At 36.0% G+C, this 21,514-nt stretch overlaps 1 protein-coding gene across 1 annotated transcript in view; it reads right to left on the bottom strand.

The window, feature by feature from the left end:
• The window catches only part of AFG3L2 (AFG3 like matrix AAA peptidase subunit 2), a 54,117-nt gene extending 32,689 nt beyond the window's left edge, over positions 1 to 21,428 (bottom strand). Inside the window, exons 1-10 of the mRNA XM_069099614.1 lie at positions 21,061 to 21,428; positions 14,772 to 14,871; positions 9,987 to 10,064; positions 8,696 to 8,796; positions 8,348 to 8,500; positions 5,461 to 5,535; positions 5,083 to 5,207; positions 4,296 to 4,569; positions 2,394 to 2,531; positions 142 to 295 (exon numbers count right to left, since the gene is read on the bottom strand). Of these exons, the coding sequence (XP_068955715.1) occupies positions 142 to 295; positions 2,394 to 2,531; positions 4,296 to 4,569; positions 5,083 to 5,207; positions 5,461 to 5,535; positions 8,348 to 8,500; positions 8,696 to 8,796; positions 9,987 to 10,064; positions 14,772 to 14,871; positions 21,061 to 21,210 (1,348 nt within the window). The 5' untranslated portion in view covers positions 21,211 to 21,428. The remainder of the gene's footprint in view (positions 1 to 141; positions 296 to 2,393; positions 2,532 to 4,295; positions 4,570 to 5,082; positions 5,208 to 5,460; positions 5,536 to 8,347; positions 8,501 to 8,695; positions 8,797 to 9,986; positions 10,065 to 14,771; positions 14,872 to 21,060) is intronic.
• Between the last annotated feature and the right edge of the window lie 86 nt (positions 21,429 to 21,514).

Genomic DNA, 21,514 nt, shown 5'->3' with positions numbered 1-21,514 from the left:
TTAGTTGGTTAATTTTAGTAGAATGCGGTGTTTTTTCGGGGTTTTAGTGGATGTAGTATCATTCTATCTTCATGGCCACTATCATTTTAGATAAATAAAAGAACATGAACAGTTATAAGTAAAATAAGTTTGAACATTTACCATCCATTTCTACCAGAAGTTGGTTAAGTGTATTTTCCTGTTCACTTTGGCCTCCAAAGTTACCTCGTCCTCTCTTCCTACCCACTGCATCTATTTCATCAATGAAGAGAATGCAAGGGGCATTTTTACGGGCAACAGAAAATAAGTCACGGACCTTAACAAGAAAACACAACACTGAAAATTACTTTAGTCAATGGCACAGTATTTTAAAAGAGCATCTGCAGTTATGTTCTTTATATTTCACACAATTTTAATATACCAGTACTATATATCAGTATATATTTAAATAAGCTAAATTCTCTAGGTTAACAAATAAATATCTTATTACATAGTAATTAAACTGTTTTAAGATCTCAAGCCAGTGAATAAACTACATTATTCTCCAATTCTTCATAACAATGTTCATATCACTGTAGGATAATTATCCTTTATAACAAAAGCAAGTAGATATCATATTGTAAATTAACCCTACAAAAGGTGAAGTACTATATATTGGTATATATTTGAATAAGCTAAATTCTCTAAGGTTAACAAATAAATATCTTATTACATAGTAATTAAATTGTTTTAAGATCTCAAACCAGTAAAGGAAATAAATTATTCTCCAATTCTTCATAACTATGTTCATATCATTGTAGAATAATTATCCTTTATAACAAAAGCAAGTGGATATTATATCATAAATTTACCCTATAAAAGGTGAAATATTATCAAGTTCCAATTTTAAGAGTACAATTAGTTTTACAAATTCAGATTATTCCATAGTAATCATATTTAACTATTAAAATATTTAACAATTCAAAAATTAACTAAATTTCACTTTCTACTTATTTGCATGATATTAGGCAAGGCAACTATTTTATTTACTATGTATCAGTTTCCTTCTCAATAAAAATGGTGAATTGTTGACCTTCTTGACAGGACTACTATAAAAGCTAAGGGGAAAAAATAACATTTACAATGTACTTTGCAAAAATTGTTTCATAAATACTAAAAGTCAAGCAGCTTAATATTATTGCTGATAGTTAATTTCTATAATCAAGTATTCAAAAATCTTAAAACATTTCTTTTCTATGCTACATTACTTTTACAAATTAAGTAAGTGTTTAGACTTTCAGAATTGTTATTAGTCCTCATTTCAAATTAAGCATTTTATCAAAAGGAAAAAAGTAACTTTTCCTTTTTTTTCTTTCTAACCTCCATTAAAGTTGTACTTCAACACATATCATAACATGAAAATAATTCTATTTCTCAACAGTTATGACAGCAGAGTACAGGCTCTGATAGGTCCTACAAAATTGGGCAGACTTCAAGTATAGGCTTGATGACAGAGTCTGTCATCTAAGGATAAGCATAGCTAAATCAGCAAAGGTTCATCATCAGAAAGTTGGTTACAAGGTAATAATACTTGTCAGCCACAGCAGCCTAAGAAGATCAGTTACAAAGGCATATAGGGGTTTCCATCTGCATAAGTGGAGAATGCACATACACTGAAGAAACAATGGATTCTTGACATATGGAAGTTATTTTTTTCATAAGCTCCCAAATTGGTAAATAAAAAAAGTAAAACTAAGATGACAGTGGGATGACAACTTCAGACATTTCTAATCAGGATCAATTTGATGTACAGGGGACTTATATGCATTATTTTCAGGGCAACTGGAAAGTGTTCTGTCCTTGAAAAATAGTCTACTCCATCTGCTTAGTTATGCTTGAAATGTCCCCATTAAATACTCACTTAACTTAAAACTTTTTCCCTCCCTCTACATTATTAAAATGAAAATATTTTCATCAAGAGTTACATTTTTTAAAGTCTAGTCATTTACCCTTCAGTCTGAATTTGTAATATCTTTTTAAAGAACTGGTCTTGTCCTTAAGTAAAAGTTAAATGATAAAATGTGGAAAGAATACCAATTCCTTGCATTTCAAGAGTTCTTAGTCAAAAAATTTTAAGCATTAATCACATAAGAATAAAAATTCTTATGGGAAGGGAGATCTGATGCATATTCATGCTAATGATCAATCAATCAATAAACTAAAATTACTGCTCAAAAGAGACAGTTAAATATTATAATGGTTAAAAAAACTGTAATACTAAAGAGGAAAAACAGTATACTGGCTTTCCTTAACATGGTTCATTCTGAGCCTACTAGTTAAAAGGGAAATCCTCAAAGCTATTAGGGGACATATTCCTCAAAGTTAAAATACATGTTCAATTTTCATAAAGTTCTCATATTGGGATAAAAACTTACTCTAGCTGGACCCACACCAACAAACATCTCCAAAAACTCAGAGCCATTGACTGTAATAAATGGGACATTGGCTTCTCCAGCTGTTGCTTTGGCTAGAAGTGTTTTTCCAGTACCTGGAGGACCCGTTAGAATGGCACCCTTCAACAACAAAAATGGGAGGGGAATAATCACACACAATTAGCTTTTCATATAAGTAAATTCAATTTTCATAACGTAATTACAGAATATAATTTATGTAGTTAAAACAAATTATATACACTATATTTCTCTCAAATATTTTAGATATGTTAGATAAAATCATAATGCAATTATTAGCAAAAGGAAGTAAAAAAAATCAAGGAGTTTTTAGAAGACTAAATGACTTTAAAACATTTCAACTTCATCGACATCATGAGAATTTAGTTTCAAAGATAAGTTTCTTCCTAGGTCTTTGGGGTACCAGTTATTTGAAATACAAGTAAGTCTAGGTCTACAAAAATTCAATTTGATTCAACAAGGACTGTTTAAGTAGATACAGACCCTAGAATGCAAAGACAGCTAAGACAGGTCTTGCTCTCAAGAAGTTTATAATCCAACAGAGTAAATGTTAAACTTAGGCAATTAAAAATAAAAACTGCTTAAATATTTGAAGTAGAAGATTCTGGCTCACAAGGATAACTGACCTAAATCCTCAAATCCTTTTTCATGACATTTCCTTATTCACTCAGTTGTCAGTGTTTTCCCCACCCCACCTCCAAATTATTTTGTATATCTTTGAGTTTACTTATCTTTACATATTTCTCCCCCAAGAGACCATAAACTCCTTGAGAGCTAGGGAAATTTTATCACTGTCTTTACATCCAGTTGACAGCTGGTGGCACAATAAACAGAGCATGGGTTTGGAGTAAGAAGTCTTGAGTTCAAATCTGGCCTTCGATACTTACTAGTTTTATGACCCTGGGTAAGTCACTAAACCTCTGTTTGCCTCAGTTTCCTCAACTGTAAAATGAGTATAATAATAGCTGGGTTGCTGTGAGGATCAAATGAGACAATATTTGTAAAAAGCACTTGGTGCAGTCCCTGGCACATAATAGGTGCTATACAAATGCTTATTCCCTTCCCACCTAAGTGACTTGCATTAAAATCCTATCTCAGACATTTACTAGTTATGTGACCATAGGAAAGCCATTTCACCTCTCAGAACCTGTTTTCTTACCTGAAAAAAATGGGGATAATAATACTAATATCACCTACAACATGAGAGTGTTATAAGGAAAGCACTTTAGAAATCTAAAACAAAACAAACTATAAAAATGTGAGTTATTACTATGAGAATTTGTTTCAAGAGTAACTTCTCCTAATGCATTAAATGCAGGGTAGCTAGGTAGCACAATGGACAGAGTACCAGGCCTAAAGCCATGAAGACTCATCTTTCCAAGTTCAAACCTGATCTCAGACACTTCCTAGCTGTGTAACCCTGGGTCAGTCACTTAACCCTGTTTGCCTCAGCTCCTCATCTGTAAAATGAGGTGGAAAAGGAAATGGCAAACCACTTCAATATCTTTCCTAAGAATACCCCAAATGGCATTATGAAGAGTTGGACAAGATTGAAAACAACAACACATTAAATAGCTGGCTTTATACAATTTTTCAGGAATAACATACTATGCAAAATGTGGTTCTATCTGTACTCTAAATGTGACTAATAATGCTTTAAGAGAGATTTTGTTGGGTATTCAGCAGTACATTTTAATGGGAAAAATAGAAAAACAGCTACAGCTATTTTATCAGTATATCCTTTACCCACAATTAATCAAAATGATTCTATCTATGCAACTAATACATTCCACAGACTGAAAAACAATATTCACAGTAACTTTAAAGTGATCATGTCAGAAATCAACTTCTGTAAGTTATATTTACCTTTGGAATTTTTGCTCCTAGGTCTTGGTACTGCTTTGGGTTTTTCAAGAAATTCACAAATTCCATTATTTCTAATTTGGCCTCCTCACAGCCAGCCACATCTTTGAACTTTACATCCATCTCATCCTTTAAGACCTTGGCAGTGGTTTCTCCTACACTGAAGAGACCTCCCATTCCTCGGCCTGTCCGACCCATACCAGCAGGCCCTCTTCTTAGTGTATATAGTAAAAATCCAATTATAAGGACCGTTGGGAACATGCTCAGTAGAAATGAGCTAAAGGAAAATAAAACAAACATTAGTTTCTTTCATGATTTTTTTTTACTGCTTGGTAAGGTTTTTTTAATTTATAGATTTTTAGTTAGATTCCAACTGCACATATTTAATATGGGAAATGAAGAATCTGAGGACAAAAGGGGAATTTATGATCTCTAAATGAACTAGTACTTTACCACAAACGAAAAAGTAGCTTTTAAGCAGCAAGATGAAAAACTCTTCAGACTATGAAGGGGAAAAAAAAGTTGAAATCACTGGTAATTTGTATTTTAAAAATTTCCTTAAGGAATAGGAAATTAGAAATTAATAACCAAGAGAAAGGTTATTTAAATAGCTGATAAAAAATTTTCCCCTATTAGTAAAAATAGGGGAAAATTAGATACATAAATATATTTTAAATAAATATTTAACATACCAACAAGCAAAGGTTGGGACATGTCTGAAAATTTAATTTACAGATGCTGCCATCTAATGAAATAAGAGATAGTAAGAGTTTAAAGTTCTGATTCTTACCCATCACTTTCAGTAATATAAACTACAGGTAACCGATTCTCTCCTTCTATGCCTAACTCTTGCTGTAAAGTTTCCAGATTCCGCTCAAAGGTGTCCACACTACCAATATTAAACCAGACATATTGCTATAAAAAAGGAAAACAAAAGATCATGACTATGTTGGATGATAAAAGAAGAAAGTGTAGTTCAGTCAAGTATAAAAAAAAGGTTTAATAGTTTACTTATATTTCATTTATAAAAATATAAAAAAAAATTTAAATCAAGTGAGAAGAAATAAGAGGGTCACTTACATAAACAAAGTCATAGCTCCTTTAGTTATTAAAGTAAGAACTATTACTATACAGTTAATTCACTACATCAATTAAAAAGTTAATTTACCCCATCAACAGGAGTCTTCCCTGGTGTAAAAGTCACTCGAACAAAACGTTTATTCACTACTTCTAGTCTGTCCACCTATATTAAGAAACAAAATGGGAATGTTAAAAATATTCAAATATTAATTTAGAAAAATCTAAGTATTGTTTTAAGCTCATTTTTTTGCCTTTTTTTTTTTTGGAGGGGAAAGGCAGGGTAATTGGGGTTAAGTGGCTTGCCCAAGATCACATGGCTAGTAAGTGTTAAGTGTCTGAGGCCACATTTGAACTCAGGTCCTCCTGACTCCAGGGCCAGTGCTCTATTTACTGCACCACCAAGTCACCCTTTAAGTTCATTTTAAGCTATAATTTATTCTAAACTTCTACCTTCACTTTTAACATCAATAATTACCTTGGCAATAATAAGTGAATCAAGAGCATCATATCTTGGGATATTCTTATTTCAACAGCAACAGTCATTGTTATGGTGAACGAGTCTAGACCTTATCTTCAGAAGGTGGGAATATGACAGAGATAAAGCTTCACAGAACATCCCTAGAAACATATAACTTCCTTAGAAAGAGAAACGGGGTAGATAGGATACTGGACCTTGAATAAGGAATGCCTGCGTTTAAATTCCACTTTTGACACTAGCTATGTGACCATAGGCAAGTAAACTATGACTTGTATTACCTTCAGTTCTCCCATTTGTAAAATGGGAATAAGGTGTATAGAACCCTTCTATACCTCACAGGGCTGTTGAGAGGCTCAACTGGATGTGTCTAAAGCACCTTTCTAAAGTAAATTTAAAGTATTCAATAAATGTCAGTTATTATATTGACGATTATTATTATGAAGGAGGTCTAAGGGGTGGAGAAGAGGAGGAAGAAGAGAACAAGCATTTTTTAAATATTAAGCACCCACTATATGCCAGGTACTGTGCGCTATCTCATTTGATACTCACAACCCTAGGAGGTAGGTGCTGTGATTATCACCACTTTATAACTGAGGAAACTGAGGCAGACAGAGGTAAAATGACTTGCTCAGGGTTACACACATCTTGTAAGTGTCTGATGCTGAATTTGAACTCAGGTCTTCCTTACTCTAGGCTGAGAACTCTACCACCTAGGTGCCTTTAACAGGATCCACTAAAACTAATGCAGTTCATCAGAGTAGTATATTTAAGAAGAGGAACTGCTGTAGACACTCCATTCAAGGTTTTAATAGTAATGAATAGACTCCAAAGGAATGCCTGGGGCAGGAAGGGAACCATAACAGAACACTGCTAAAGCATCTACTATCACAGCCCAAGAGGCAGAAATAATCATATGTAAAGGATAAGGAGTTTACTTTTTTAAAAAACAGAGCTTCAATACATTTTGAGGTTGCCCCAAAGGGAGAAGAGGAAACTAGACTACAGCTGGCCAGCAGGGTTATATAATCGCACTTTATTCAACAAGATAAAATCTTGCTTCGGTTATACAAATGGCTACTTAGTTCTCCTTCCTAAACTTGTTCTTTGTGCTTCAAAAACAATCATTCTTCTTTATAATACCATTCTCAGACAATATATACACTAAACTATATCCAACTTATCAATTTAAAAACATCTGTATAAGGTATTCAAGTCACTTCCCAGGCTTATAAAATAACATTAAGGATGTCAAGAATACATGGCAAGAGGCAAGCCATCACATGGTGAGAATGACAGATGACAAATGGATCACACTGGTAACTCTAAATAACATTTATTTATATGAATTACACAAGGAATGAAAATTAATCAGGTTGGGAATGAAAAAAAATTAATGAATTAAAAGGTAGATGCTAAAGTGTTATTCAAATGGAAGCCAATGGGGTCAGGATTGGGTATGGAAGTCAAATGAGGTAAGAGATGGAGTGGAAAAACAGGAAGAGGGCATGGAGATCGTGATGAGAATGAAGAGCAGCCTCAGTATATGGAAGTGAGAGAAGAGGCAACTGGTATCTGAGGGAGAAATCTTGCAGCTAAGCCCTGACGATTGTATTTTTGCTTAAAACATCACAGAGAAAAGAGTTGTAGAAAGAACCTGTCTGCACCATGGTTTGCAGGAATCTAACTGCCTTTCTAAAGCAGCTGAATGAGGAAAGGAAAAACTTAACTAAACAATTAGCACTGCTGAAAAGTAAAATGGGCTGCTTTTGAATATGATATGTTTCTTCTCACTGAAAATCTTACAGAAGAGGACATATGACCATTACTCAAAGAAGCTGCAGCAACACTCCTGGTTAGGTTGAGTTAGATTTGCTAGTCATTTGATTTCTTTCCAGCTCTTGAGTTTCTCTAGATTTTGGAGGCGAATTTACAACCAACTACATAGATGCTAAGAGAAGGAGGTGACTGAATTTGAAGTGGCTGAGGAATTAAAAGGTCAAGGTTTTGAAGGATCATCAGTATGAACAATGAAGCCACAATGGAAGATAGTAGAAGGTGGTGAGTTATTAAGTCTTAACATAAACCTGCAGAGATTTTTCTGCAGTAACCAATTTATTTAATCTTTGTAAAATGTATGTTTCTGGAAAGCTATATTTAAATTGAATTTTTCTAAGTTAAATCATTTTAAATGAATTAAAAGGGCTTATGACTTAAAGAAATACTATGGTTAAGTACTTTTATAAAGTAAAGATTTTTATGTAGAACAAATCACTGTGTTTTGTCTCTTTCTGGATTATCACATCTCAGCTTTTCTGAAAACCAGGGATGTCTTTATAGCATTATCAGCAGTAGTGCCATTACCACACAGAGTCTAATTTCCACTAGAAAAGGTACCTTATTGGTTGTTCTATCATTTTTATTAATCAAATCCACCTACTTTATCTTCTTATCATACATTTCAATCACTATAACCATTCTTATCCCAGATCTTACTTACCACTCCCTTGGAAAGATAATTATTAACAAAGTCCTTCCAAGTGATTTCTCTCCCAGAATTCTTGAAGAAAAAGTAAAACATGATAACAGCCCAAGACAGAACACTCCAAATAAAATACATTCTGAATTCCTTGTCATCCCATGGAATGTCTCCCTGTAAAACACACAAAGGGAAAACAAAGCCCCACAAAATAAAACTTACTGTAGAAAGATGAACAAGAAGTGAAATAAAATATGCTAGGAAGAGTTTCCCCCAAATACTACGAATGCTTTAAAATCTTTTCTGCAGTTACTTCTATAACATTATAAGAAAAAGGAACTCAGAATTGAACAGAGTATGAAATCAAACCTTCTGAAACCTGGAAAACCAATGAGAGTCATCTCTCTTGCCACCTCGTTTTCCACCCCCTCCTCCTCCAGAAGGGCGCTGTGTACTAGATGGCTTTGCTTCTGTTAATTAAAAAAAAAAAAGCACAAAAGCATTTCAGACTCCATGTACAATATATTTTTAAATAGTACTAGATTTCATCTGTAAAACACTTCATGATAGCTCTCAACAGCAACTATTAAATATCCTGAGGAAAAATTATTTTGTCAAATGATCAAAGAAGTTTTAAAATCAGGTCTCAAGACTAAAAGCTGGGTGGTCAGTATCTAATATTATCTCTCCTTCTTAAAAATGCTCGAGGAACTCCTTCTCTGTCCAATGAAAATTCTACAATTTTCCATTCATTTTTCCCACAATGAAGTGAGATAACATGCTCTCTCAGAAATGATCAGACACACTCAACTTCACATGGGCAAGTCATTTTTAATTTGCCTGATATGTCCAATACTGATCTAGAAAAGTACAAGACACAAAAATATAATTTAAAAACCTGATTTAGTTTCCAGATCTAGTTAGGCAAAATACTCCTTTCTTTTCATAAAGTAGGTCAAGTATCTTTACATGCAAGTATTACAAATTGGTCATTGTTACCTTTTTTATAAATTAGCCATTAGTATCATTTATTCAGTAGAAAAACAGTAGCTCTAAGCTTTACCCTAGGTTACCTTAATCTATAGCTTGAAAAGTTACTTTATTAATAATTTTTATGATCTATGAAAACAAAGGAATTCAATTTTAAGGTCATGGGCCATGGGTAAAATACTTTTGCTATTTTAAAAACTTAATCAGCATGGATATTCCTGCTACCAACGGAGATGCAAACACATATAACTGAATAGCTGGTCTTTGAGACTATGACTGAAAAATCCATCACTAATCAGTCAAGCACAGCTAATAAGCCTTTCCAAACCTAACTAGGCTAATCTTTGAACAACAGACAAACTCCATTGCTGGACCTGAACTCAAAGCTTGTTAGAATTGACAGGACCCGCCAGTGCTTGGGTTCTACTATCTCAGCCTTTAAGGACAATGGTCCATCCATTACATGGACTGGAGAAAAACTTTATAACTCTCAGATTTTCAAATGGATCTGTATTCTTACCAATTTGGAAGTTTTTTTCAATGTCTCTGCCCCCCTCTCCCATGTCTGCTAATTTCATGCCATTGTGGTTCATGTCCTTCCAGAAATTTGCCATAGCCTCGAAGACTTTGGGAAATAAGTTAAATATTCATTTTAATATTAAAAAGGTACCTTTTGTTTCTTCCACAGGCTCTTTAGATTCATTAGCTTTCTTTTTGTTCTTTGCATTAGGAAAGTATTTTTCAAATCCTGTTATAGAAAGAAAAAGGAAAATTCAAGCTGAAATTTTTTTATCTACTAGCATTTAGTATTTCATGAAATTTACTCAGAGTGAGATACAAGCAATCCTTCCCTACAATCTATAAAACTGTATATGTCTAATTCATAAAAAAAATTGCTAGCATTTATATAGTGCTTTCATGTTTGCCAAGAGCTTTATGTATTTGATCTTACTAAATCCTCACAAGAATTTGAAGAGGTGGGTGCTATTATTAAAACCTACTTTAGAAATGATAAAATTGAGGCAAGAGAGATCAAATAACTTGGCCAGTCACACAGCTAATAAGTGACAGGCAAAATATGAACTAAAGACAGGATAAACTGAGGTTTGTGAAGAAAACTTAAAATAATAGAAAAGGGTTTTATTTAGCAATATTAGCAAAAACTGAGGTTCAAAACGGGGATGCTTGTGTGTATGGGCAAGAAAATAACTATAATGTAGGATAAAGAAAAAATAGTTGAGATACACACAAGTTCACAGAGAAAGTCCAACAAAGAAGCCAGTACCTAAGACGATTAAACACAAATGTACAAAACATGACTAACAAGAAGAAAAAACTACAGGTAATTATGCGAAGAGACAAATTTTACCTCAGAAATATCGCTGAGACTTGGCGAGATAAGACTAATAATAGGACTATAGCTCTGGAAGGGTATATGTTATCCAAAAGAAACATGATAAATAAAAAGGGGATGAGAGGAAAAATCGTATATTAAGAATATACGCTCCACAATGACTACAAAAATGAAAATGGAAGGAACATCACTCGATTAAACCTCAATGCTACAAAATTATCATAACCAAGCTTGGTTCAAAAAAAGACAAATGAGAAGAATCCTAGTTAAATCCCTCATAACCATTCACCTAAACTAATTTGAATGCCTGATACCTGGTGTCACTGCCCCAAGTCCCTCCCCATTCAAATTCATCCTTCACTTAGCTTTCAAAGTGATTTTTCTAATGTGAAGGTCTGATTGAGTCACCCACCCTCTGCTCTGTGAGCTCCAGGAGCTCTTTATAAACTCCAGAATCAAATATAAACCCTTCTTTTTGGCATTTAAAGCCCTTCATACTGGCTCCTTCCTATCCTTCTAGTCATCTGACTTTACTCCCCTCTACAATCTATAATAAGCAATGCTGGCCTGCTTGCAGATCTTCAAACAGGACCCTCCATTTCCCATCTTCTTGACTTTGCACCAAGTCTGGAATGCTCTGTCCCTTCACTTCCACCTCTCAGTTTCCCTGACTTACTCCAACATTCAGGTCAAATCTTACCTCTACAAGAGGGTAGAGCACTCACCTGCTAATGCCTTTCTTTCTTGAATTACCTTCTCTTTCTCTGTATTTATTTTGTACATACCTACTTATTCCCATGCTGTCTTCCCCACTAAAACATAAACTCCTTGAAGGCAAGGATTGTTTTTCTCTTTCTTTGTATTTCCAGTATACAGCACAGTGCCTAGCACACAGCAAGTGTTTAATAAATAATTGGTAACACTGGCTGACACCTCTCCCTGTTTCTTTGCAGAGGTGGGGAACAACAGGTATGGAATGCTGCATATAATATCAGACTTTTCTGATATGTTGGTTAGTTTTGACGAATTTTTTTTTCCCCTCATCATAAGGAATGGCTCAATGGGAGAGGGATATATTTGGAAACGTAAGTGATATAAAAAGAAAAATTATTAAAAATTTATTTAAAAGAACAAGGATATATGCTCATATCAGGAATCTAGGAGCCAGAAGATGGAAAAACAGAGACAAGGCAACAGTGTCCAATTCCTATATCTGTCAAGAAGAATGAGCGCTGGACTAAAAATAATGCAACAAAAATGACTGCCCTGGGTGAATTCAAATAACTTGGTCCAGAGGAACTACATACCTAAAAAACTGGTAAATGTGATTAATAAGCCACTTCAGTGATCATTGAAAGATAATTAAAAAATAAAACACAGTTAGTAAGTTAACAACTAAGTATATAAAAGGGCTTTAGAAGCCAAACAGAGGATTTGATATTTGATTATGTAAGTAAAACAGAGTCACCAGAGTTTACTGAGCAGCAAAATAACATAGGCAGACCTGAGCTTTAGAAAATTCATTTTAATAACTTTGTGGAATTACTCAAGTGAGGAGAGAAATGGAAGCACCCTCAACAGTATTTGGGAAATTTGGAAAAGTAGTAGCTATGGGGGACAGGGGTGGGGATGGGTAGAACAAATTTCAAACATGGTGAGGTTAAGATGTCTATGGGACATCCAATTCAATATATCCAAGAGGAGCAGATGATGTGAGACTGAAGGTCAGGAGAACAATTAGGATTGAATAAACAGATCTGAGAACTATGTGCATAGAGCTGATAACTGAAATCTTGGGAACAAATAAGATCATCAAGTAAGACAGTGTGGAGGGAGAAAAGAAGATGGGCCAAGACAGAGCCTTGGGGGACACAAACAGTTAGTGAGCATGACCTGTAATAAGATCCAACAAATGAGAATGAGGAATTATTAGAAAGGATAAATGAGAAGCAGGAGAGAGAAATGCTGCAAAAACCTAGAGAAAAAAGAATATTCAAGAGAAAAGAGTGATTGACAGTGTTAAAGGCTAAAATGTTGTTAAAAAGAATACAGGGAGAAAAGGCTTGTAGGTATGGCAGTTAGAGACCATTAGCAACTTTGGAGAGAGCAGTTTCCATTAAACAATGAGGTTGGAAGCTGGTAAAGGCAGCAGGGAAGCAACCAGGAGAGAAGATTAACAAGAGTAAAGATATCAGATAAAGCAATCTGCTGGAGAAGACAATTTGAAATGGGATCAAGGGTGTACTAGGAAGTGGTTTGCCTTGGTAAGGACAAGGGTCGCTTCTATATGTGAAAAAGGTGTTGAATGGAGCACCGGCCCTGCAATCAGGAGGACCTAAGTTCAAATCTGGCCTCAGACACTTAACACAATAGCTAGCTGTGTGACCTTGGGAAAGTCACTTAACCCCAGCTGCCCTCTAAAAAAGAAAAAGGTGTGAAAGAGGAGATGGGGAAATAGATCCGAATAAAGTAAAATAAGGAGGAGGGAAGAACCGAGAGTCCTTTGCTAGGCAAATGGCCACGACTTTTTCCGTTAAGTATGAGGCAAGGTCCTCAGCTGAGAATGAGTCTGTAAATCAAAGACGAATGCACTTTATTTTGATTAACAGCAAAATTCTAGCCCCTTTAATGACAAAAGGCATTTAGAAAACATCTAAAAAAGAAAATAATGATCACCTATAAAAGAAAGCAGTGACTCCAAAAGACCAGCAAGGTACCATCAAGAACAGACCATGCCAAACTAATTTTACTTTCTTTTTAAATAGGATTACAAAACTGGCAGACCTGAGTGATGTTGAATAGTTGACCTAGATTTCAGCATAGCATTTGATAAAGTCCTTCATGTATTCTTATGTAACAGATAGAGATGTAGCATGTATTTAAGTACAAACAGATGGCTCTAAAATTGGTTGAATGGAGAGATACAAAGTGATAATTAATGGTGTGCTGTAAATTTGTATGGAGGACCTTAAGAATATCTACTAGGTACTATACTGTTGAATATTTTTAATAAAGACTTAGATAAAAACATAGATGGCACGTTTATCAAGTCTGTTGATGACAGACACAAAGCTGGAGGAATGGTTAATATAACAGACGACAGCAATAAAAAAAAAAACAGGATGAACACTGGGATGAAACTAGTAAGATGAAACTTAATGGGGAGAAATGTAAAGTACAAGACAGCAAAAGCATAACTGGAGAGCAATTTGTCTGAAAACTACCTGGGGCTATTGCTGGACCACAAACTCAACATGAGTCAGCAAATGCTAGGTGGCACCTTAATTTTAAATTGCAATGAGAGAGGCTTAGCATCCAAGTGACAGTTCTGCTATGCCATGACCTAGTCAGATCACATCTGATATGCTGTGTTCAATTCTAGGTTTTAACAAAGTGGAGAGAAACCAGAAGAAGATAACAAGGTCTCAAGTTGTAAAGTTCAACTGAAGAAAGAGGGAATGTTTATCGAGAAGAAGAGTAGACTAGGAACATGATAGCTGTCTTGAAGTATTTGAAGAATCATCATGCAAAAAGAAAAAAAGAAAATTAAACTTGTTCTGCTTGGTTGAAGGGTAGAAGTAGATACCATGGATATAAGTTGCCAAGAGGTGAACTTAGGCTTGATATAAGGGAAAAAACTTCCTAACAAGTAGAGCTATCTCAAAGTGAAATGGGCAGCATTCCTCAACACAGGAAATCAAACAAAGGCTCAGGACATTCACGTTCAGTTACTGGAGGCACTGTGGCCTCTAAATCTAAGAATCTGTGTGATTTTACCTCTCCACGACTGAGTGTCTTCATATGTAAGAGGGATGATAGTAATATTTACATTCTCTACCTCAAGAGTTTGTAAATTTTAAGGCACTATGTAAATCTGAGTTATCATTATTCTTATTATTTATCTGTAGTGGACCAGTTTTCTGCACGCTAGTAATTCATGTAAACAAAACCTTTATGAAACTAATATCCTGCATACGTAAAATGATACTATTTGGTCTTCTGGTGGCTCATTAAGACCTAATGATATGGCTCTATTAAAAAAAAAAAAAGGTAGTCAAGGATGACAGTGTAGGATCTTAGTGATGATACATAAGGGTTTACCTTTTGGAGGTCGAGCACAGAATCTTCGATAGACAGCAATCACATCTGTCAAGAGAGAACTTCTACTGGGAGTCACCTGAGTGTTAGCATATCGATAGAGCTGAAATATGAAGTATAATAATCACTAACTTATGAAGATGATGCCATATACGTTTCATTTAATATTGCCAATCAAGATAAAGAAAACAAATATAAGGACACTGATCTTCTAGCATCATCAAGCTAATCAAATGGAATGCAACAGGGCCAGAGGCCAGCAGTGCTGGAGTTGGAGACAAGAAAACCCATGTTTCAATTTGGCCTCAGACACTTCCCTGGCTGTGTCACCTGAAACATTTAAACCTTTCTGGACCATAATGTCCTCAACTCTAACATGAAATGATTGGGTTTAATGAACTCTAAGGTCTCTTCCAGCTCTAAATCTTTGATCTTTCTTCCTATAGTGGGCAAAGACTAAAAGGGAATGATTAATGGAACAGTCAAGGTGTAATGTTTTAGAATGAAAGGGGCACTCATTAGGGCTTTGATAATTAGGGTATTGGTCCCAGATCTTTCATTTTACTGGGTATATAAAAATTTTAGCAAGTCACTTTCTATTTATTTTCTTATTCATAAAATAGAGATAATACCTACCCTCAATGTAAAACTGTGAGCATCAAAGAGCATAATGCACATGCAAGACATTTTGTAAACTGTTATACAAATGTAAGGTGTATTGGAGGCAGTTAGGTAGCACAGCAGATAACATGTTGGACTTGGAGTCAGTAAGACCTGGGTTCAAATCCTGCCTCAGAAACTTACTAGCTGTGACCTTGGGCAAGGTACCTCCTTCAGCCTCAGTCTCCTTATCTGTAAAATAGGTAAGGATAATAGTACCTGCCAGGGCTGCTATGAGGATCAAATGAGATGACATGTGTAAAGTACTTTGCAAACCTTAAAGAATTATATAAATGTTAGCTATTATTATTGTTGTCGCTTTTAAATTTCTTATTAAAAGCTTAACATTAATATAACAAACTAAACTTGCTTAGTAGCTAATTATAGTTTAATTCATTTCAATGCAAAAAGCACCCTAACAATTCTTCATTCACTACTGCTAAGTGTCCTATTCAGACTTCTTTGTCCATTAAGCTTTATTCATTTTTCCTCCTATATGGGCATAAGTGCATATTTCATTCTTTTGATTCTACTTTTTAATTTTTAAATAAAGATTTCTAGATTTTTTTTGTATTCTTCATATTTGTTAGACTGCGTTACAGTCTTCCATTACATTAATAAGCAATTTAAATATTTTCTACTGTTACACCTTCTGGTTGTTCTTAGTTTGGATTTGTGGGTTGTTTTTTTTTTTGCAATTATATATAATGCTGAAATGAAAATCTCTGAACAGATAGAAGGCAGTTTTTTTAAAGCCTTAAAAAAAGTTGCAAAAAATGGAATAACTTAAATGTATGTCTCATTCTGCATTTTAAAACCATAAGCCTTTTGGCAGGAGGTGAGTATCATAACTCATCTTTAATCCTCTGGAGTCAATTATCACTGTACTGAACAGAGTTCTATTATCTTAAATTCTTTATAATATTACTATTATTGTATAAATTGTTCTAATTGTGCTCACTTCACTGAATTAGCCTTTTCAGTTTTCTCCGAAACTATAAATTTAATCATCTTATGATATAATTATATTTTTGTAGGGAGGGGGCTAAACTTATTTCTCAGTATCCTAGAACAATATGATTTTCTAGGACTGGAAGATAAATATAAATCATCTTTTAGAAGTAAAGAACAATTCAAAATGCACAGCATATAGTATTACTATTATTTAGTTTTCTATTATCACTGTATATCAGTGTCTTTCATAATACATTACTTTTTCTACTACCTGATTAATTGCTCTGAAAAGACATTCTGTGACACCAAGTGCTGACTCATTTTCAAGGTCTAAAACGCAAACGTATACAGTAACCTTACTAAAAAACAATTCCATCTACAAACACATCAGCAGATTCAATGTAGAGATGATCTAGTAGCAGTAACAATGCTATACTAGCTACATTTGCTATCCGATATATTGTAACTATGACAAAAACTAGTTACAGTAATTAAAAAAAGTTACAGCACATCTCATTAGATGTATTTCCTGTAATATAAAATCGAAATTACTGAGTAGTATATAACTTAAAAACTGGATTCTATTTTAAATGCACTAGAGGAGCTCACTACTTAAGCATTTCAATAGATTATTACTGCAAAGGCATGTAATGCCAACAAAAACATGTTAAATAAATATCTTAATTTGGTAAGAATCCTAAGGTTAATCATAAAATGAAAAATTTACCCCAATTTAACCTTATTGATGTCAATTTTGTTTCACTGGTGACTTTTTGATCAACAAAAACACTATGTACTACATTCAAAAAGGACAACCAAGATGGTTAAGGGGAAAGAGATTTCTATATCAGTAGACTAAAAAATTACGACTTGAGTTTAGAAAGATAAGATGAAAGTTGGGATAAAGATTTATACGTAGGAAAGGAAAGGTATAGGTATGGCGAATGTGACCTTATTCAACAAGTACCAGAACTAGAGGCTATACAATGAAGCTTAAAATAAATCAGCAAAAATACTACTTTTACATAATATGGGTAAATTCATATAACTCATTACCCTTTACTCATGCTAGACAAGGTGAAAATATAAAAAGATTCAAGAGAGTTTATCTATATTAATGGACATTATGTCCATAACAGATCACTTTGGAAAGAGAGGGACATTTAGGGATATAGCCAATCTTTTAAGGTGTTATGGAAGTCAACCACAACCTCCCACAGAATACGCTTTAGAGCACTAGCCAAAGAGAGACTATCGAGTATGAGGAACTTTTGGTATGACCCAATGTGGCAGTAATGCTCTACATTTTAGATGGTGATTTTAACCTATGAATCCCATAGGTCATAGGTGTTTATCACAGAGCTACTTAAATGACATTCACTGAGTCAGTCACCCAGCCCCAAAACTATGAAGTTATTATTGATTCTTCTCTTGCCTTAAATTCTCTATATTCAAATCAGTCACCAAATATTGTTAATTTTTGTGTCTCTCAACTCTATCCTTTCCTTTTCATTCCCACTTCCACAGTTCAGGTCTCTGCCACCTAATGCTTGGTCTATTGAAACAGCCTTCTCTCCCTACCTTCAGTTTCCTCTCTCTTCCAAATCTACACATTCCCCCCTTGACTTTAATTTTCCCAAAATGCTCTGCTGATCATGATACTCCCTGGTTCAAAAACCTTCAATGGATTCCCACTACTAAAGGATAATATCTAAATGTCTTAGCATAGCATTTAAGAGCTTCTATCATCAAGACCAGACTTAACTATCCAAACTCATCTCCCACCATTTCCTAACAGGAACCTTCCATTCAAAATATGCTGGTCTCCTTACTTTCTCCCAAACACTACAACACTACATTCAAAACACATTCTCCTTGCTTATGTTCATGCTATAGGACAACACTCTTCCTTTGTCCTCTCCCTCTAATCAATTTCCAGCCATCCAGACTCTCTGAAGTCTATTCCAACTACTCTAACCTACAGTGATCTTTCTTTCCTGAATGCTTAAATTACTTTCTGTTTGTATGTCTCAGCTGACATTCACCAAATACTTCCTTGCATTATTATTAAACATTCTTTATGTTTGAGTCTTGTCTTTCCAATCTGTTTAGGAATACAGACCATGTCATAATTATTTTAATAATCTCCACAATGCCTAACAAAGGACTCTACATAGAAGATGTTTTATGGATCAAGGTCAACTGGAATTCAAATAGGAACTAATGGGTGTATACTCTTTGACCCAGTGATACCAGTAGTTGACATGTACTCTGAAGAAGCCAAACATGGAGGGAAATGACTCATATGTACAAAAAGATGTGAAGCAGCACTTTTCATTGTAGCTGGAAAAAAATAAGTGCTAACACTGTGGAATGATTGGACAAATTGTGATATAGGAATATAATGGAATATTGTTGATCCATAAGAAAGAAATAATATGATTAAGAAGATCATGGGAACTTGTATGAACTAATGCAGACAGAATGAGACACTTTTTGACATGGCCAATGTGTTCTTTTGCTTTGCTTAACTATACTACTCACTGTAAGGGAAGGTTTCTGTTTAGTCATCAAAAGGAAAGCTAGGTGGTGCAGTGGATAGAAGGCCAGGCCAAGACTTATTTAGTAAAATCTGCCTTTGGATACTTACTAGCCAGGGGAACCTGGACAAATCACTTAATCCTGTTTGCCTCGGTTTCCTCATCTGTAAAATGGGCTGGAGAAAATTTTGGCAAACCACTCCAGTATCTTTGCCAAGAAAATACCAAATGGGGTCACAAAGACTTAACAATAAATGTGCAATTTTTTAAAAAAGAGAATAAAAAGTTTAAGAGGGGAATTTTGTTGCTACCTTTTAAACTTACTATATCCTTTTAAAAAACTCAAGTTCATAGTTTCACATATAATCTTTTTTGATCTTTGGCTACTGCAAAGTCTGTTTATGGTTCAGAAAGTTCATAAATAGAATTTTTTTTTTTTAAAGATCAACTAGAATACTCCAGAAAAAAATTCCAAATTAAAGATTTAGTGGTTATCTCTAGAGAAATTTTTCATAGCTAACTGAAGGAGGGCACTAGAAGTTTGGAGCATCAGAAAAGGACTCTTGTAGGAGATGGTGTTTGAGCTCTTGAAGGCATGGCAATGGGAGATGTATTAGAGTTTACTGAACAGTCAAGTGACATGTTTAGATACATGTTTTAGAAATATCATTTTGGCAGTTTAGTTCTTTACCAGAAGGCTCTGAAGCTAAAATATTAGGGAAACTCTTCAGGGTTCAGATTCATGACACTAAGAATGAAGAGAATTTTTGTGAAGACTATGTAGACTTCAATGATACTACAGATTCTAAACTGACAGAGACCTATTTTCAATATTCAAGAGGATAGCAATTAGAGCAGTATGAGACAGAGGCTGAAATACAAAAAGGGGATAAAAAAGGTGGATACAAGCAGAAAAGGAGATAAAAGTAGAATTCAGTTAAAGAATGATGTGGAAAGCAGGATAAACAAAGCTTTACATTTGTTTGGCTAATTAAATGAAAGGTAATAATAATAATTCCTCACCCCTTTCTGACTTAATGTACAGGTTTGTCTCATTCCAAGCAGAAATGACACAGATACATTAGCTAAGCTTAGTAAGCATTTTCTTGCCTACAATTGCATAAAATCAATCACAGAAAAAAAATTTAATTTATATAAAAAATCTCATCTGTCTTCATGGGGAAAAAAACTAAATGAAATTTTTGTTAAGGGTTGGTGTTTTTTTTTTTTAATGGGAAGATCTGGTTTTTACTATGAGGTTATATTCTTTTTAATGGATAACAAGAGGACAACCTAAAGCGTCCAAAAGTGAAAAAGCTCTCAAAGTCTTACAGGAGAGATTAGAGTTAGGTGACCTTGGACGAGTCACTTAAGTTTTTTGGTTCTGGAACATGTACAAGGATTCCACCACCTTAGGTAGCTTTAAAGATCTAGACCTGGAAAGGAACCTTAGTTAATTCAACCCTCCTCATTTTACTGATGAGGAAACTGAGGCCCACAGAAGTTAAGTGACTTGCTCACGGTCATACAGCATGTGGCAGGGCAAGGATTCAAAGTCGGGTCCAGTGACTCCAAGCGCAGCACTCGGTCCACTTACAGCTACAAGACCTGTAATTCTACGGGCTCCTACAATTTAGGCAATGAATGGGGCCAAGTCTATAAAAGGCAGGAAGGAAAAAAAAAGGAAGGGCTTCCTCTCCTTACTATAACTTTCCCTCCTGGGCACCTACACTGCTCCCTTCCAGGCTACGTCTGCGGTGCTAGAGGCTCGCACCCCGGACCTCCTGGCCAAGTCTGGGGTTAAGGACCAGGGCCCTTCCTGGCCTCCGTCTCCTCATCCGCGGGCTGCCGGGGCTGGACTCCGCCACCTCTCAGGGCGCTTCCACTCCGCAGCCCCGGAGCCAGGCCAGGGAGTCGGAAGACAGGCACCGGGATGGAGGGCGCGACGCAAGGCCGGCCTTAGGAGCTGGGGGCTCCGCTCGAAGCGGCGAGGAAGCGGCGGGTGACCTTGACGCCGCCTCGGCCTTGGTTCTCGGGCAGGGCCCGAGGGCTCGGAGGGCGCGGGGGCCGGGCCCGAGCGAGGAGGAGAGGCTGGGAGCCGACGGCAGAGGGAGGGCCCAGGGCACCGTGGGACTCACCGTCCGGAGGCAGGGCCCCTTGCTGCGGCTCACGCCGCCAGCGCCTCCGGAAAGGAGGAGAAAGGGGGGCGGCGGCTGCCGCGGGAGCAGAGGGAAACCACGGGACCAGCAGCAGCCCCGGCCCGAGAGCAGCAGGTAGCGGTGCGCCATAGGCGCCGTGGGTCACCGCGACCCCGCGCCCGGCTACCTGTTGGCTGGTCGGCAGCTCCCGGAGTCAGCCTGGAGAAACAAACCAACACCGTACGGCTTCCGTCCCACTCCCTCCTCTCGCGCGCGCAGCTAAGGCAGTTTCAGTATTCTCGAATCACACCTGCCTCCCCTTGCCGAACTCCGCCCCCGGTGCGGCTTGCGTCATCACGTAGAGCACTCACCCGGATCACACCTCCCTCCCCTTGCCGAACTCCGCCCCCGGTGCGGCTTGCGTCATCACGCAGAGCACTCACCCGGATCACAC

This window comes from Petaurus breviceps, unplaced genomic scaffold, assembly GCF_028583685.1.
Source record: "Petaurus breviceps papuanus isolate PSGF00001 unplaced genomic scaffold, PetGlider_PUasm1.0 38, whole genome shotgun sequence".
In the NCBI taxonomy this organism is placed as follows: Eukaryota; Metazoa; Chordata; class Mammalia; order Diprotodontia; family Petauridae; genus Petaurus; species Petaurus breviceps.
The sequence above is the reverse complement of the archived record's forward strand: the minus strand, read 5'-3'. Positions and strand labels throughout refer to the sequence as shown.